We start from the raw sequence: 18,697 nt of genomic DNA, 5'->3' as shown, positions 1-18,697 counted from the left end.
TGTGTAACCGTTCAGAGCTTATAAAGTTTGTTTGTAATTTGTATTGGTTATGATGTGTTTTCTAAAATGATTGCTTATGGATCCTGAGTGATGCTCTTTTTCTAACGTGTTTTCTCTTTTGTAGGTCCTAAGAGATCATAGGAGATTTCGGAGAGGCTGACCTTTACAAACGGACATACAAGGTTACCACATGAGTTAAGCAAAACCAGCTAAGTTTGTGACAAGATATCCTTATGCATCTCCCGCATTTGATACCTCTTCTACTAGCATTTGATGTCTCATACATGACGGCTTCGACACCCTCACACATCTCCGACATCAACATCGACACCCTTATTTGTCGACACCCTCCCACATCTCTATCCAACACCCCTACATAAGTGATTCAAGTTAACACATCTTAACATCTTGTATGTTTCCTAATGATCTAAGTCGACAATCTTTGATGCCCTCACATAGCACTATTCCATGCTCCCTCATCGAGTGCATCTGCAACTTCAAATGCATCTTAAGGCACTTAAAAGACTAATCGTAAAGATCCTGAACCATACATTACACTTTGATTCAAACATGTCTTTTCAAAATATAATTGGGAGCGGAGTTAATTGGAACTTGGCTTCGAAATATGATCAAACAAACCTAACACATCAACATGAGCCAAAAAAAAAAATTTTTTCAAAAATATTTTTATTCTAAAAATATTCTCCTCCAAAACACCTCGTGCTCAAGTACGTTTCAAGATCTCAAAAACTTCATTTTTGATTCTCGTGTAATATCTTAAATTAATTTGAGTGTTGGAGTAACCATACCGAATTCACTCTCGACACTAGTTTTACAAGTGACCCTTCGATTTACAAGACCCATCTTAAGAAAAATCACCGTGAAAGAATATCCACCTCCTTAAAGAACTGATTCTCAAAATGCAATGATCTACCAGAAATGGACTGACCTCAACCTTAAGGCTTGGATCAATTTTGACAGTAAGGACAATCTAAATGGTCTTATTCTAGTATAAAATAATTCAACTCCATTACTAAGATAATCTAAAAGTGAAAACAAAATCCTATACACCATATTTGCACTACACAATATTTGATTTTGTCATGGAACCATGCTGCCCATGTCATCACATGTTATTGTCTAGGCCATGTGCATGAGATGATTGGTCAAGAGGAAATGTCCCTTTTCCTAGTATGAGAATCAAACATTTCACGAAATGATTGCAGATAGAGACTTGTCCATTTTAGGTTGCATCATTAGTCTGCTCACAAATAAGAAACTCTGAAGAGTCAAAAATGAAGTAGAAGCAACTTTTCAAGTGACCATTACAAAATGGCCTTGAGAAGAGTTCTGCATCAAACCTGAGGTTTGGGGGAGTGATCCACTAGAAGAGAACATTTCCAACTATCAGATTTCCAGATGCTTTTCTTTCCACCTGCAATCAAAACCAGCAATCCAGCAAAATCCATCAATCTCCATCATATTGCAACAAGAAAAGATAAAGTCTACCAGTATTCAATTAAGCTTTAGCCAAAACTAAAACATCTGTGAGAGGGCAACAGTGCCTGTTCTTGGCCCACAAAAATAACAGACCTTGAATGCTGAAACATCACACTTCTTGACTCACAGAAACAATCCCTGAAAGCATATATATCACATACTCCATAAGGTATCAATATTCCAAGACAATCATTATCTTCAACATTGCAGATCTTTTTCCCTTTTCCTTATGAGCAAATAATGCATGAGAGTATATTCAAATAACATCAGTCATGCATCTAAAATCAACCTTCACATGCCAACCATCTACTGGAATTAAACCTGATACAATCTCAAAATGTATCAATAAACAACTTATCAATACAAACCTTATATAAAGTACACAGCAAAAAAAAAAGGGACCAAATAGCATAATAATAAGAGAAAATAGTTGAACCTCTGCATCCTCATTTTGAGTTTGGCTTTCAGATAAACCTCACACATAATCATAAAAGCCTAGCAATTTAAAACAGAAGTAATAAGATCCAATGCAAAAATGAAACTCATAAACATCGAAAAGGAAACAATTTTTAGATTCAGATAGTCAACAGTTTTCTTATGATTTTGTAGTTCCTACCATTAAAAAACTAATATGTACATATAACAAGAAACATTTCGACCCTCCCTTCTCTTCTTTCCTCCTCTATCCCCCCTCATCTCTTGCTCCCATAAGGGAAACTTCCACCCTTTCCTCGCCTCTCCTCTCCTCTCTTCTACCTTTATCTCTCACTGCACAAGCTAATTTCCAGCCTTCCGTTTAACTCAGCACGCATCCCCACCCACTTCACTCTCTGAAGCCTCCTCGTGTGTGCTCCCGTTCATGTTCCTGGTGTCCCTATTGTTATTGTGTTCCTCTCCCTGGTGGCATCGAGTCTCGAGCAACTGCAGCCTCCTCCTAAGGTCTCCCATCTCCCTCTCCATCAGGAAAAGCCTCTCCTTAAGCGTAAAGTTCTCCTCCTCCAGCCTCGCTATGTGCGCGTCCTGGTTATCCATCCTATTTTCCAGCACATAGGCGGTGACGCCCGACCCATGTTCCGCCCAGGGGTACACCATCTCAAATCGGCTGACATCATGGTCCAACCGCCGCTCTAGTTCCAAGTGCTGACCCAGGTACTGGTCAACATCACTCTCGCTCGACAACTCGGCGACCTCGTCCTCCTCCTCCTCTCCGCCTCCTGCCCTGATCTCGAAGCCGTTGGACGACCGTAGCCGGATCAGGCCCTTCATCGATCCATACCCATCCAAGCCCCACTCCTCCTTGGCCATATCGACGAGGCCTTCACGGGTTGGCGAGAACTTCGGCGTCGGGAGGATCGCCGGCGTCACGGGGCACGGCGACACCAGCGACGCGATCCCGCCAGCCTTCTTGGCGCGCATGATGAAGGAGGTCGTATTACGAGGGGCGAAGGGGGCGAAGCGCACGAACTTCTTCTTGGGGTAGAACCGCCGGGCCTTAGCGCGGTTCTGGAACTGGTGCTCGCCAAGGCCGAGAGGGTTGTATCCGGAGACACTGCCGCCGGCCGGGCCGACGACTCCTCCAGCCACTGCCGCCTTATTGCCCTTCCAGCTCATACGGCCGGGCTTACCGCCCCCGCCAACGGCCGCGAAGGGAGGCGGCCAGATCCCGAAACCGCGGCTCAACATCTGTGACGGATCGTTCATCGATACCTCCACAAGTGATCAAGTAATCAACTAGATTCAGTCGCTGCCACGAGGAACAGAGATCAGAAACCGACGGGGGGAGCACTGTTCGCCACGGAATCGAACAAAATCGATGGACTATCGATCGCCACGAAACCCTAACCCCGGTCCGCGAGCTGATCGATCCCAACCCTAACCCTAATCGGATTCTTATTCGTCCCCGGTTTCGATTTAGTTTCTCGAGGCACTTGGGAGACTATTTATAGGCGCACGGAAGAAGGGTGGTCCGTGTGCGGGAACGGTCATGATTGCGCATCTGGTCGATCGTACGGCCGCGATTCGCACCGTTGCGTGCGGTCGGATCCCGCTTCGAAGTCCCGAGTGAACTCGTACACGGCATTCCGCAAGCAAATACGTACACATCATTCTTTTTTGCCCGACTACTGACTTACCTGAAAAGTTACCCTGGTAGGCGACCTGGTCTCCACTGCTGGGTCCCATGCGGGACAGCATCGGTTCTCTCCCTCCTCTCCCCTACCCATCGACAATGTGGGGTAAGGCAACTGCATGTAGTATTCCTGCACGTACTCGGTCAAACACCATCAAATTGCAATGAAAGGATTAGTGGGAAAAATCGATGATAATGGCTTTAATAGAAGTCAATATACATGCATTGTCATAATAACAAGTCTTGATTTATTATTTTATTGTTAGTGTCTCATCAAAGTTGATTTGATTTAACTCGTTCTCTTCTGAATCTTTTCGCGTTAGTGTCAATCCCAATCATCACCTCTGTATTTATATATATTATACAAAACAAAAAGTTTGAGAGAGCTTAAAAACTCCAAATAAGAGTTTGAAATTAGTAAGATAATATCGAGAGACGTTACTATTTATAGCATCATTGAGCTTTTAAAGACATCAAACGAATCATAATCATAATTAAAATTATTTAAAAAGAGACGAGTAGCTAATAATTATATAAAAAAATTAAATCTAAAATCAAAGGATATGTATTAGTCCTTTCTCTCTAATACCAAAATTTATAATAATAATCGATATTATTGTATAAGCATATACATATAATTTTTAGATTTTGAAATATATAAGAAAATTTTGAAAGAATAAATATGAAATTCATTTAATTCAAAGTGATATAATATCAATTTTGTGGTGATTCAAAAGATGTATGATGGAATTATAATTATCAACAAAACCAGAAGACCGTGTAAACCGGAAAAACCCGACCGAATCGAACCGCACACATCGGTCCGGTTTTTTCTTGGTTCACAAGCGAGCAGGTCGATAGACTCCGTTTCACGGTCGTATGGCCCACAAAGCGGCGAGGAGAGGAACAGGAAAGGAAGAGAAAGGGTGTGGCAATGGCGGAAGAGGGCAAGCCCGACGCCCAGCTGTTCCAGCTTCTCTCCACGCTCCTCGAACAGGTCTCCTACTCTCTCTCTCTCTCTCTTCCTTGCTCTTCTTCTGGTCGTCGTGTCCCGTCTTATCCGTGATCTGATCGATATCTGTGCAAAAAGATGTTTTTGCTGTCGCTTCGGCTGCTACCGATATTTCTGTTCTTGGAGGATTTAAATCTCTGCCCTGTCCTATTGATCCTAAATTCTTCCTTCAGATCTGTTTATGTTAGTTCTTGATTTTGAGGTATGCCTGGTTGAAATTTTCGGTTTTTTTATTGTGATTTGGATCGTTGCTTATGCGGCGATTAGATACAAATGCACTCAATTGCGGATCGTAATTAGGAATATTGTTCCGATGTCAGGTCGATCATGAAACTAGAAATTGCGATTTGCGACTTCGAATTCCCTGTACACGGAACTTTATGCGAACAGCAGGACCACAGAATTCTTGAGGGCGAGTGCTAAATATGAATCTTAGTTGAATGTCTCCCTGTTAAAGGAGTTAACATAATCAACCTGCACGAAAGAGTATAGAATACCCAAACATTGACTCTTACAAATTTGAGAAACAAACTTAATATTGCTAAGGGTAAATGGAGACAATTGGTTCAGAATGAGAAAATCAAAAGAAAAGGGAAGCAAGAACTACATGACAGACATGTGGTCTCCTATTCCGAGATATATTGTTTCTTTTTCTTGATAATTAGCCAATTAGTTACAATGTTCTATTTCATTAAGTCACATTTTTGGGATCTTATGGCTTGTAGTTGTTGTATTATACAAGCATTCCTATCCTTAAAATCAATGTCATCTTCTCTCCAGAACACCCTTTCGGCACATCTCTCTTTATATTCCTCATCTGTTGTTCTTATTTTTCTCCTTCTTTCCTCTATTTCTGGTCCTAATTCTGCCCTACTGAAAGTAGTTATTGCGCTAGCTATTTGAAATGGAGAATTGCTTATATTATTACCCTGCTGCAAGTTCGTAGCATTCTTTTTGTTATTGTAACTTATATGTCAATCATCTTTATGTCAATTAAAAGATATCTGGCACATTGGAAACAATTGCTTATTTTTGTTGGCATCATAAATCTTGGATCATAATGTATCTAGTCATCTAAGCAACCCATAATCTAGTAAAAATGATTTTTGTGTAAACTTTATTAAATCTCTTGGCCGTTGATGTGGAAGATGAATCTTCAAGTCAAGCTTGTGCTTGCCAGCCAAATATTCGGGCATGCTTGGAATAAGATTTTATGTATGCTGGTGTCTCTGTCCCTAAATTCTCTTCAAAATTGGAGCAAAAAAGTGTCTCATCTCGGGTTTTCGGGGTACTGGTGGTACCATCGCCATTACTAGGAGGTACTATTGCTTGCAGTCTGATACTAGGCGGTACTACCGCTCAGTCTAGGTGGTACTACAACCTGACAGAGCTCAGAGACCGAGCTCTGGCGGTACCACCGCCTAACAGGGGCGATACCACCGCTGGCAACATTAACTGCTAGTGGTACCATCGTCCAGAATTCCTGGGGTGCTGCTTTCCAGGCGGTGCCACTACCGGCCAAGAATTCAGCATCTTGGTTAGGCCTTGAATCCGGTCCAAACCAACCCAACTCAGAGCCTAGTTGGCCCCTAACAAAGTTGATGGGATTACCTCCCAAATAAACTATAATTATCGTTCTAACTGTGATTAAGGCAAGCATGGTCCGGGACGTTGATTTTTCACTCGACGATCCTTTGGTGAACTTCTCGGCGAGCTTCTAGTGAACTCCCGACCAACTCTCGGCTAGTCTTTCGGCGTGCTTCTGGCGATCTCCCGACGAGCTTTCAGCGAGTCTTCCAACGTGCTTCCGGTGATCTCACAATGAACTCTCGGCGAGCTCCCAGTATATCGTCTGAGTCTTCGACTCCAACCTATTATCTGCTTTACGCCTTACCAATATTCACCAGTGAGCACTGTTGAGCAAAGATGCAACTCTGTCTCCTTTTCATCAGAATGGTACTAGTGGGTAATTCATAAAATATGTATTCTCAATCCTGCATGGCATATTCCTTTATCAAGCTAGACCCACAATGCAGTTTGAAGATTTTGGCATGATGTTTTGGTAGTCCTAATTTAATGTACTCAAGTTTGAGCTAATCTTAATGTGGTTATGCTACAAAGTCATGGCATGGGTTGAAGGAGACAATGAAAGTGACATTCTCCTAAATACGTCATTCAAGTAATAATGTTTTTAACATTTTGAATCTTATTTCTAAACTGTCATCTATCATTGTGTATTTTATATGTCTGCCATTTGTCCTGGAAATATTTTACTTTTTTGGGAGTCCAGACAGGATGATGCATTATGGTCGTGAATATCTTTTTGTAGTCAGTGGTGTGTCACACTCCTTGACTAAAACAAACATGTGTAGGTCGAGACTTTGAGCAACCAAGAAGAAGTTGAACTCCGAGCCAAGATAGAAGCACTTGGATTAGAAGTCACCAAGGTCCCTCCTAAACCATCTAAGCATCTCGATGAGGTATTACTGCACGCCCCATGATTTTATTCGATCTATGTGTTCCCAGCTGCATTTCCCATGGTGTCTACTTGTTTGTCCAATGGTTGTAGCTTGAAATAGCTGAGGAGTTGGATAAGCTCTCGGCGAAGCTCGATGAAGTTGACCAGATGATATCCTCAGCTATGGCTGCAGATCCTCAGGTGCAGTCTCTCTTGAGCAGCACCGCTGATGTTTGGATGCCGGTCATCACCGCAAATGCCGATGAAAGGCGAGCTTTCACTGTTACAGATGGTGAGAGCAGTCATGAAGAGCTACCGGTTCTTCCCGGTCAATGAGTCTGCTATCGTATAAACCGCTTTAATTGTCCATCATGAGCCCTAGGAATAAATTTATTTGTTGCTGCTTTATGCTATGACAATAAGCATTTTTTTTTCTCTCTGTTTGTTGAACAAATGGCTTTGAACTTATAAATACTATCAGTTTATAGATCAAATCAATATACTACAGCAAGGATGGATGAGGGTCCAATGTTTCTTTGTTGCAGGGTTTTGATTTCAAACTAGTATCAGGGCATTGTTTCATAACCCATTTAGATACAAGTGATGGGATTAAATCAAATGGAAAAAACCTATTAGTGCACTTGCTTGTTGGATGATCAAATGACTTAACAAGCATTGGATCTAATTTGGTGCTTTATTTGACCATGTTGACCATCAACTTTGCTCTCAACTTCTCAATAATGTCCTCCAACCTACATCCATATGAGGTGAGAGGTACTAATAGATGGATTATGTACTGCATGTTTGGTACTTGTAATTGCAACTAAGTCCTAAAAAAAACAACTCAGTCAGCCCATTCATGAACAGAATTACGCTCATATATTTTGACAGCATAATCTCTCAATATAACAACATAACAAGTCGTAATGTCCCAACTACTTATTAAGCTCTGATTTAATAGTATAATCTCTCAATGCAACAAATTCGAGAAGTGTGATCTACTTTGGAATGCATCACTTCTCGTATCACCTAAACACAGAGATCCTCATCATTCTTCCATGTAATGAATGATTCACTTAATCGCCTAAACACACAATACAAAGGGAACAAAAACTGCTCATCATTCTATGAATGCAAAGCCTGCAACCTGCAAGTGATTTTTATTGGGTTTGCAGTCACGGCTCTGAGAGGTTTATGAACGAGTACTCCTCGTTCTCTTTGCTGTCTCCTACCGCCTGTGGCTTCTTTTGTTCAGCTGATCCAGTGAGCAGGTCAGTGGAAGCTGCAAAGGTTGGGTTGGGGGTGGCAGTGACCGCTGGTGCCGATAGCACCTCAGGAGTAGCATACTGTAAGCCTTGGTCGGAGAGGTGCCGCCGCCGAGAAGGCGATGGCGATATGCCGGTGGCCTTGAAGTGAGGAATTGGGTGCACTGTGGTTGCCTTGGGGCTTCCCTTGGGACTGGTGTTTGGAGACCGGGATGGGGAGTTTCCAGAGCCCTTTGGGTTCTTCTTCTTCACAGCCTGGTGCCATTTCTTGAGTGCTTTGGATGTTTGTTCGTCGAAGATGGACCTCTTCATGTGCGAACCCATCTGACGCAAGTGAAGAGAACAAAACATAGATCATTGATCAATCATGAATGATTGAAACCAACCAAACCGAATCGTACCACCCGGTATGGGCGGTACATACCGGTCTGACAGGTCAGCGGTACGCGGACCGCTCCATACCGGTCTGCACTATAGCAGTACTGTAACAGTGCTACAGTGCTCGGTACACCGTACCGTACCGGTACCGAGCCCGGGTCGAAACGTCGATACGATACGATACAACAGATCCTGATTGAAACTATAGAGAAGATACAGACAGTTTTATGCAAAATTCACACTAAAAAAAAATGCTAGATCAGTTTTGATACCGATTAAGAAAATACTAGATCAATTCTGATATCGATTATCACGACGAGAGCTAATGAGATAACTGATCTATTAATTTCGTTAAATTTAAACTACCTGAGTTAAATTTGATAATAGTATACTAAATCAAACTGTCAGGTCTTGGTCTACTTCGGATGTGGACTAAATCGGGATTCCTACAATATGATTAACAAAAATATATTGAGTGTAATATTAATTTTCCTCCGAAAATGTATTGATTACTATATTCTTAAATTAGGTTCAGTCTTGGCACATGATAACTATGCATCTACAACCTACCTGGAAGCCTGAAATGAAAACAAGGTGAGGAAAACTTGCCTGAGATACAAGTGCATATAGGGGAAGTGTAATGTAGCTACACAAAACTTGGACTGCAACCCTGCAAAAACGCCAACAGGAAACAAATATAAGCCCACAAATCTCCTGAATTTGATCCAGCTCTAGCATCATCATCATATAGAATCATCCAATCATTTACAGGACATCTAAATCTTCCTTGGTCTTAAGTTGATAGCAGTTCGTATATATGAGATTATATAGCAGCTTGCTTTCGAGGCCAAATGCCAAAAGTAATTAGTTTCACAGGTTTTCATCTGGATGACTACAGTTGATGGAAAATGAACTTAGATAAAGCTGGAAAGAAAGTAGATAAGCTAGGGCAATGTGCATGTTGATATTTTATACTAGCAGACAGAGATCTACTGTTGTGATTGATAGTGATGTAATAATAACACAAGCATTTTGCATTAGACAAACATGACTTCTGTATAATCTTCTGAAATTGCAATACAACAAAATCAAATACTGAATTCTAGCCAGCATTCGACCTTAGAAATAGAAAAATGCAACAAAACTCACCCTAAGCAGATTCTGGCAATCATGAGCTTAGAATTATCTTGGAAGCAAGAGTGCAAGCCAAACTCATACTAAAAAAAAAAGAAAAACAGATTTGAAAAGAGATAAGTACAGAATCATGAGGCAATACAAAAAAAAAAAAAGAAGTGGAGAGAGAGAGAGAGAGAGAAGGCCTAACCCATATCCATATAAGATATATCAGTTGAAAAGCATTCTGCAAGAAATATAAAAGATCATTTCAGATAATTTGCAATACACTAATATAATCACATCCATAGGGTAGCAGTATGCCCATCAATGAAAAAGGAAAAAAGGAAAAAAAAAAAAAAAAAAAAAAAAAAAAAACAGAGCATGCAAGAATTATAGTGTTGATGGTGAAGCCCAGAAACCAAGTTCTATAAAGTTGGTCTATGATATTGAACAAGATCTAATCAATCTGGCAGAGTTCCAATTTTAAATTTTGAAAAAAATGGATATAAGCATTTGTATGTACCTATGAACTAAATTGTTGAATTTTTGTAGAGGGACTTAAATTGTATTTCCCTTTGAAATCTTCCCTATAACCCTACAAAAATTAGGAAATTCATACCTGTACTACGAACTCAAGATTTGTCAAATAAAATCATATCAAGTAAATCATGATTAAAATATTTGGATTAGTTTAAGCCACGAGTCAAATGACTCTTTAACTATAATTATAAATAATCAATTTGAAGGTGTTGGGCATGGTTTGCCTGACTGGTTCATACTGATGTATCAACTGACCATCGGTATGGTATGCATCGATCTACCAACACATGATATGGTAGGATATACTAACAGATTAATATGTACCACCCATACCAAGCGATATATCATGATGCGACGAACCTTGGTATTGGCTCACTATGACCTAGAGATAAAGGGGAAAATATACAGGAAAATTTGATGTTATTGGTAACTACCATCGTCTAAGATTTTTTGAGTTAAAATATTGGTAATTATCTCGGGAAAAATGGTATGACAACAAAATATTTAGAGGGGTGAAATTAATGTTGGTAATTGTCGCTAATGACCATCAAAATGAAAGCAAAAGAATTTGTGAAGAGGGATGATAAGAATAAGTGGCCAGTTGCTAATTATGGGTTATAGGAAATGGAACAAGAGAAAGCAAGAGACTGAGGAGCAAAGATGAAGAGGGGATAGCGTGGTTTCCACCAGCAATCACCAAAGGCTATATCCTATATATCCAGACCACTTTAATTTTGTTGGTGCAATCACTACAGTTCTTTAAAGTTTTCATATAAGAAATATATATTTTATTGAGATTACCATCAGTATATGATAGTATAAGGTGTTCAGGACTAAATTCCATAATTTTATGGATATATACAGGTGTTACGTCAGATCATAACTGTTGTATGTATGTGTATATATATATACAAGCATATTTTAAGAACTATCATGAACAGAAACATAATTTGAAAGATCAACCAAGAATGGATTCTTTTGCATCTATTGATCACTATTCATAGATATAAAAGGAAAATGTACCTGAAACAATGTAAAATGGATGAGAAACAGAATGAATTGAGGACGACCGAACCAGAAATGATGGTCGCTAAGCTGTACAAGAGGAATTCCCTGGATCACTGCATGTCTCTCTTTGATCTCGAGAGCCATCCGAGTGATGATAGCTTGCAACTTCGTTCCAACAGCCAAGATTGTCTGCAAAAGTAATTGTTTCATCAGGCTGAACAGAGAAAATGACCAGTATAGCACCGTTGTGCTATATGTAGCTTACAATAAGAGGAATGACGGATATCCAGAATAATAAAAGCCCTCCTGGAAGCAGAAGAAGTTACTGTCAATTATGGCAATGTAACTGGTCATCCGAAGATAACCCAAAAACAATATGGAACAGATTAATAGGTGTTTCGGAATAACGAACCTTCCACATTAACTAGCAAGAAAAGCACTGCTGAAGCCCATAAGATAGGACTGATCAACCACAAAACGAAATGAATCAAAAGTTTCCAGGCTAGAATGAGCAAAATTAAGAATTGAAATGAGAACAGTAAGAGGTGCATTTGTACAATTAAGCACATTGTTGATTAGTCCATAACAGTACATAATTGTACAAATTTCAAGAAAAGTGCATGCTAAAAACAACAAAGTTTCATTATCTGCAACAAAATAGCATCATATTCATTGAAAAGCTGGTTTCTGTTGAGTTTGAACTGTGAGTGGCTTCATCAAGATGGTATTTCTAGATATCTCACGTAGTTGATGTTCTTTATTTACATCAAGTGTTAACAAACATAATTAATGGTTGCCAAAGTGATTTATTAGTAGGTGTGATAATGTCAGAAATCTGGGTGTCTAGAACCAAGGTCAGAAAAGATATGGAGTTGTTATGTAGGAACAGACAACATATACCTTGTCTTAGGAATCTGATACACACATGTATCTGTAAGTTATAAGTGGTATAAAGTGATAATTCCAAAGAAAGAAGACCTACAAATATGTAATAGTGATTACAGCAGAAAAATAAAAAAGTACCAGTGACTTGTGGTCACTTACAATCCCAATGACAAGTCCAATTACCATCTTATTCGCTGGAATTTCCTTTTTCTATTCATCACACACCTCATGTGGATCTAGCTTTCAACAGCAGCAGAACATGTAGCATTATGCATGTTAATGGACAAATATTATTCTCATTATGTTTATTTCATAATTTTCATTGCCTATATCATATCAAATACAGAAGTCCTATACTTAGTTTCCTTCATAGTAAGACCATGTGATAAATCAAATATTCAATCAAAGCAGAATACCTTGAGGGCTACCATTGTGCTTATGATTTATTAGCAGTTTTCACTCAGAAAAGAAAATATTCCATACTGATTGACTTGTGATAATGCAAGTAATGCTTGAGCTAAGAAATTCAAAAAAGAGTCCCTATGACATCTTAGAATAGTTGGTGGAAGTCATCAAGGAATGCCTAAAATTTTGATCTGATGTCAATATCAGTTAGCAACTGAACATGTATGACACCTGCATAGACTGACATACTGACTCTTAGCAAGGGTAAGGAGGAGAAGAGGAGGTGGGGGAGGAGGACCGGCAGACTGATTGTGATTCATGCCAAAACTTAATTCATTGCATCAAAACCGCAAAACACAATAATGAGCCAGTTTAATAAGTTGACAATAGGCATATGATTTAGAGATGCTTCGTGATTTATTACATACCTGATCCCCACAACAACCTTAAAGTCATCCTCCAGTGACCTTTCAATGTATTTTTGGAAATCAAATTTACTACCAGGAGCTAGATGAACCTGTAGAAATTGACATAAACAATGAAATAAACAAGAATTAAATTTGAAAGTTGATGCTTCTACCATGAAAACTCACAGTGATGAAGCCATGTCGCATGGCCAAATAATCAGCTTTTCCAACAGAGATAAAAAATTGACGAAAAAAGCTAACCTGCAAAAGCAGCATTATCAGAAGGAGCACCATCTCCATAACAAAGATAACACACTTAATAAATACATGACATTTTCAGTAGGAAAACAAATAAATAGAAAATTTTAGCATATTTGCAAGTTCAATCAAACTAATAGAAGTTTGAAATCATTGAGCAAGTTGTGTTATCTTGAGATTAAACAGGTTGAACACATTGTTTTATGTTAGAATGTGGTTACACGTGTAAATTATCAAGCAAGTTTAATAACAAGCTAAAAAGTGAATTTAACAAACCCATCTGTAAGATTATCTTACCATGTAGAATGAGATTGGGATTCTGTTCCAGAAACTTGTATGTTGTCTCACAAAAGATGTCTCATGTGAAAACCTAAATCTTGAGGGATCTGTACCATTTGAATGCAACAAAACTCATTTTTATTTAAATGAATAAATGGAAAGAGCAGTTGGTGAAGAAGGTAGAATTGCCGTGTTTAAAAGAATAAAAACCATGCCCCACCAGAACTGTCAAAATACAAATCTCACCTAGTCAACTAATTTGACAGATACATGAAACCTGGCTACAGACAAGTCTCATGTTTGAACACTGTGTGATTATCTCAACTTGGATGGAACAAATACACCAATAAGAAAGGAAAACAAAATGTTCAACACAAAGAAATCTGCCTCTACAATGGGACATTTTACTATTTTGTTGCTGATATGATCTATATTTGTGTTTTGAGCATAAACAAGCATGTCAAGCAGTACTGCTCAGAGAATTTAGAGATCACTGCTAATCATGGAAATACATGTGTTGAATCTTGCATCAGAGGTGCAAAAAAAATAGTCAACCATTTTTAGTGATACATCATCAACTAGATCAAGAATTTATATATTGTTTTAAAGCTGATTTTATTAACATACTGGACCAGTATGGTACTAGTATATAAATTGGTATATTGACTTGTACCATCCAGTATCATTGTACAAAAAATAAGAAAATAAAAATGAACTGATATATTTTCGTATTGAGCTTTCTATTTTTACATTTAGCAATTAACTGATAATAAATTTCCAAAAAACTGAATTGTAAGTCTATTGCACAGAAAAAATAATTTGAATTTTAAATACCATTTGAGAATTCATAATCTAAAGATAAAGTCTCCTTTTCCCACTCCTTCCACCCATGAATCTGCATGAAATAAATTCTTTGAGAAAAATAAGTTCAATATACTTCCTTTTACTGATGCAGGAAATTATTTGAAGATTACAAAGACAAGAATCAGTAGAAATTCAAGTAACTACTCACCTTTGCTCTTCCAAAAGCCATTGTAAGAGCACTATAGAAAACATGAAAGATGGCCAAGAAAAATATGAATATGTGCAACTGATGTAGGCCATGTAATGAAATCAGTGGTACCTTCCCCTGCTCAGAAAGAATAGTGAATCCAGAAAGTACTATAAAAATTAACTATGTTGAAAAAGGGAATAATAAGTGAAACAAGGTCTAGTTCTAAAGAATTTTAGATCACATGTAAGCAACTGAAGTACAAAGCCGCTAGAAAAATTTTGACAAATCAGGAAATGTTGATAAATTTGCATGCTGCAACTCTTCCAGTTGGTAGGTTAACAACAACATTTAAGTACAGAATGATCAAATCCTGTTAAAGATACCTAAAAATTCTGTTATCTTCATGACTTTTACATTCTTCCTAGTTCCTACCATTAGCCCCACATCAACTACCATGACATCCAGCTTTGATGTCTGATGATGGTATAAACTATAAACTATAAACTGAAATCGGCATTAAAATGGATTGTAATACTATTAGTTCCAAATTGAAAGTGAAAGAATATTTTAGTTGGTTTATATGACTAAAATAGATCTAATATTTCTAGTTTGAGCGTAAGCATCTTGGGCCAATGGTTCAAGTCTATCAAATTAATAGATCAGTTATCTCATTAGATTGGATCATGACAAATGAAATCGGAATGGATTTAGTTTTAAGCATGGTGAAAGAGAAAGGGCTACCTATAAATAGAGTTGAAAGCACAATACCAAGGCTCTCTATTGAAATGGATATGGTTCTGAGAGCAATAATTAAGTGCTCATACGTCAAATCAGAATGGACTTAGTATTAGACATGCTGAAGGAGAAAGGGCTACCTATAAATAGAGTTGAAAGCACATCCCCACCATACTAATGGTTGATTTCAAGGCTTTCCATGATACCAAAGCACACTACAATACCAAGGCTCTCCCTATATTGAAATGGATATGGTTCTGGGACCAATAATTAGGTGCTTATATGTCAGATGTACTATTCCTTTCAGAAAAGGCCTTATTTACCATGTTGATTATCAACTAACATCCTCAGATTCATGCTATTCGGACAACAAAATCATCCTATGAGCAATGAAAGCACTCTGGACTCATAATGAAAAACCAAATATGCTTCAAATTGTAGGCCCAAATCACAAAATTTACTTACTTTGAAACAATGAGGATTTCCTGAAGACTCTACTAACATTCTATGCTTTAAACTGATTCCGTCTGGCGTGCCCCATAAAAGCCTCCTACGGTGAGTTTCACCCTCTTCAGTTTCCACCTCCTTCAGACATGGCAACATGGTATCTGCAGCTTCCTCAGGTATGCAGATTTGGACAATATAGTTCTGTCCAAATGTCAGCAGTAAGGATATAAACCCAAGAATCATCAACTCTGCAAAATCCACCACGAGTCAATGGTGGTTACTTCAATATCAAATCTACAGTCCTTTCTAATTGCAACATAACATTCATACATTACTTTGACAGGGATGTCAAGTCACAAGGAGATTAAAAGATATGAATCTTTCACAAAAGGCAAATCTTTCCAAAAATATTATGTTTATGCAAATTGGGCTTTTCTAGTTACTGTTATAATTGGTTCTGTTTGTTACGAAATATAAGTTATATTAAGTTTTGGAATTTCTTTTCCAAAGCCAGTGTTCTTTCACTGAAACTAACTGCAGAGAAATCAGTGTATAAAGGACTGATAAGTAGACAATAATTAATCTCATATTTTGCCTGTTCTAGTGATTGATAGACTGAACCAATAGTTGAAATTAGCTGTCCAGATGACTTATGTGGAACAATGCTTGAAAAAGGGTTTAGAAAGCTACACTAGCAGATGATACAAATTTTTTATATCGTCATTTTAACGTATCATGGCCCAACCAAACTTCAACTAGTCTGGACTCAAGTCCTTATAGCCCGGGCAACTTTGTCTCGAACTGGTATGCACAGCCCAATATGGATGAAACCACCGAAACGGGATCCTTAGCTTAGAACTAAAGATACCTACTTTTGTTATGAGTACTAATGCAGCTACAAATGAAGATTTATATGAGCTTTTGAATCTGATTCAGGATGTAAATGTGGATAAGAGAACTATAAAACATATATGCATATGGAGATAGGATTGCTTTGGTACATACTTTTTTTTATCTATGTACAGCATCCTAGAATTTGGACAATGGTGACCAAGTTGTATGCTTCGTAACTGGTCAAGTTCCACTTCAGAACTAAGAACTTTTGGTTGGTCATCAATAAATAATAAGATATTGACTAGAGGTGATTCAGCGAAGAGAAAACGGAACAGGGATGACTTGTGCAGCACTAGTGCTAAAAAAAACTGCTATCATCCACCCCTTTATTCTCCTTTGGTGAACAAACTGCAGAAGTAGAGAAAGGCCTGTTTCTGTCGAACCTTAATGGAGATATTGGACAGAGGAAACATTCAAGCAGAGGAGATAATTAATACGGATCTGCTGTACGTAGCTTCCATCTGATTGTGGAAAGAAAAGAGAAATGATAAATAAGGGACTTTAAACAGTAAACCTCAGTATATTTTGTCTCACAGAGCTTAATTTATTTCGGTCTAACTTCTGGTTAGATGCAGCTTCAGCAAAGAAGACAGAAGATTCTAAAATTAGCGGTTAATAGTATTTATTTTAGTAAGTGTAGATGAGTTTCTTCCAAAGGAAAACTATGAAGTGAAGATTAGACTGGATCTTTTGCACTCTATTTTTCAGTTTTAGGTTCATATAATTAGGAAGAGAATGAAACTAGGTTCTTACCAGCTTTAATCTTCTCAAGAGCTTCGAACATGGCCTTCCTGTGCCTCTCTGCAAACCACTGTCAACAAAGATGATGTCAAAAGCAAACTTCACAGGCATGCTGAACTGAAGTAGATAAAACTTCACTACATTGGTTTATGCTAGTGCTAAATGATGATATAAACCATGCTGTTCTCCACTTAAGCTCTAAAAATATATGATGATGGAGCATTCAAGTAGTAAATTCACTTAGGGAGACACTAATATACAGAATAAACCTAGCATAGAAAATGGCAGTAGGCAGGTCTAAACATCAGAAAAACAATGCAAAAGACACTATGTTATCACAATATGAGAGAAGACAGTATCTTTTTTATCCTTACCTCTCAATTCAACAAACACAATTACATGAAATTTGTGTAGTTTTTCTTTGCAAACAATTCGTCATATAAATAAATGCACAACAAGAATAGGACCAAAAATTGTGGGTAAAGGAAATATCTTTGATTTGTGCATATAATCTTCCATCTAAAAAAAATTAAATAGATAGAAAAGAGAAATGAACATGAATTAGTTACAAAAATAATCTATAAACTCGTTCCGAAATGGCCTTATATAAGACAAAATTAGAACAATGGAAACCCCAAACGGGAAAGCTCAAGATAAATGCGATAGATTATGAAACAAAATTAATTGAAGATAACATCTTTTTTATGATTTAGGTCCTAAAAAACAATATGTTAATATTAGAAAAAGAAAAGGCAGAAAATAAACACGCACTTCAAAGAAAAGGGTACGAAGCTGGATCGGGTTACCTCTCCGAGGTGGTGCAGGCCCTTCTCCAACAAAATGGAGATCAAGATGATGACGGCACAGACGGAGGCCACCGCCCACGTCGGCGTCTCGTCTAGCTCTCTCGAGTGTCCACCGCTACCGCCTTCGGCCATTGCCAATCTCCTACACGATACAAAACTCTGACCTTTCTCCAAGGATCAAGAAGACAATGAAAATGAATTAACGGGAAAACAGAGAGAGAGAGAGAGAGAGAGAGAGAGAGAGAGAGGGGGGGGGATGAGGGAGAGGCAGAAGGGGGAATTGCCCGAAGAAGAGATGGTGGGAACCACAAGATCTAGCAACGGTAAAAGGCAAGTAACAAAATTAATACCGTACTGCGGCCACCCGTCTCCTCTACCTTATTGTTGATTGGTCAATTTGATGACCGCTCGGTTAAGAGCACTACTGACTGCAATAATCCT

At 38.4% G+C, this 18,697-nt stretch overlaps 3 protein-coding genes across 3 annotated transcripts; 1 reads left to right on the top strand and 2 right to left on the bottom strand.

Annotated features, from left to right (window-relative positions):
• Window positions 1–2,045: 2,045 nt before the first annotated feature.
• Window positions 2,046–3,763, bottom strand: LOC135648702 (uncharacterized). Its single transcript, XM_065166595.1, has one exon. The coding sequence runs from the start codon at window positions 3,199–3,201 to the stop codon at window positions 2,302–2,304; it is 900 nt and encodes a 299-aa protein (XP_065022667.1). The 5' UTR covers window positions 3,202–3,763; the 3' UTR covers window positions 2,046–2,301.
• Window positions 3,764–4,470: 707 nt separating this feature from the next.
• Window positions 4,471–7,592, top strand: LOC135649254 (uncharacterized). Its single transcript, XM_065167460.1, has 3 exons — window positions 4,471–4,625; window positions 7,013–7,120; window positions 7,210–7,592. Exons 1-3 carry the CDS (start codon window positions 4,563–4,565, stop codon window positions 7,432–7,434), a joined length of 396 nt encoding a protein of 131 aa, XP_065023532.1. The 5' UTR covers window positions 4,471–4,562; the 3' UTR covers window positions 7,435–7,592.
• Window positions 7,593–8,157: 565 nt separating this feature from the next.
• On the bottom strand, window positions 8,158–18,401 carry LOC103998987 (MLO-like protein 9). Its single transcript, XM_009420613.3, has 15 exons — window positions 18,257–18,401; window positions 17,463–17,520; window positions 15,834–16,063; window positions 14,652–14,768; window positions 14,474–14,534; window positions 13,658–13,746; window positions 13,289–13,363; window positions 13,124–13,212; window positions 11,818–11,867; window positions 11,671–11,711; window positions 11,421–11,594; window positions 10,066–10,101; window positions 9,891–9,958; window positions 9,351–9,411; window positions 8,158–8,687 (listed from the first exon to the last, which is right to left on the bottom strand). The coding sequence occupies exons 1-15, from the start codon at window positions 18,386–18,388 to the stop codon at window positions 8,274–8,276; spliced, it is 1,695 nt and encodes a 564-aa protein (XP_009418888.2). The 5' UTR covers window positions 18,389–18,401; the 3' UTR covers window positions 8,158–8,273.
• Window positions 18,402–18,697: the final 296 nt, after the last annotated feature.

The sequence above is a fragment of the Musa acuminata genome, chromosome BXJ3-9 (genome assembly GCF_036884655.1).
Source record: "Musa acuminata AAA Group cultivar baxijiao chromosome BXJ3-9, Cavendish_Baxijiao_AAA, whole genome shotgun sequence".
Taxonomy (NCBI): Eukaryota; Viridiplantae; Streptophyta; class Magnoliopsida; order Zingiberales; family Musaceae; genus Musa; species Musa acuminata.
This window is presented reverse-complemented; position numbering and strand designations above follow the sequence as displayed.

Coding starts and splice junctions, on each gene's coding strand:
- LOC135648702 (XM_065166595.1), bottom strand. CDS start 3,201: ATGAACGATCCGTCACAGATGTTGAGCCGCGGTTTCGGGATCTGGCCG.
- LOC135649254 (XM_065167460.1), top strand. CDS start 4,563: ATGGCGGAAGAGGGCAAGCCCGACGCCCAGCTGTTCCAGCTTCTCTCC. Junction 4,626..7,012: donor TCTCCACGCTCCTCGAACAG/GTCTCCTACTCT, acceptor AAACATGTGTAG/GTCGAGACTTTGAGCAACCA. Junction 7,121..7,209: donor CATCTAAGCATCTCGATGAG/GTATTACTGCAC, acceptor CAATGGTTGTAG/CTTGAAATAGCTGAGGAGTT.
- LOC103998987 (XM_009420613.3), bottom strand. CDS start 18,388: ATGGCCGAAGGCGGTAGCGGTGGACACTCGAGAGAGCTAGACGAGACG. Junction 14,535..14,651: donor TGGCTTTTGGAAGAGCAAAG/GTGAGTAGTTAC, acceptor TATTTCATGCAG/ATTCATGGGTGGAAGGAGTG. Junction 11,595..11,670: donor TATCCGTCATTCCTCTTATT/GTAAGCTACATA, acceptor TTACTTTTGCAG/ACAATCTTGGCTGTTGGAAC.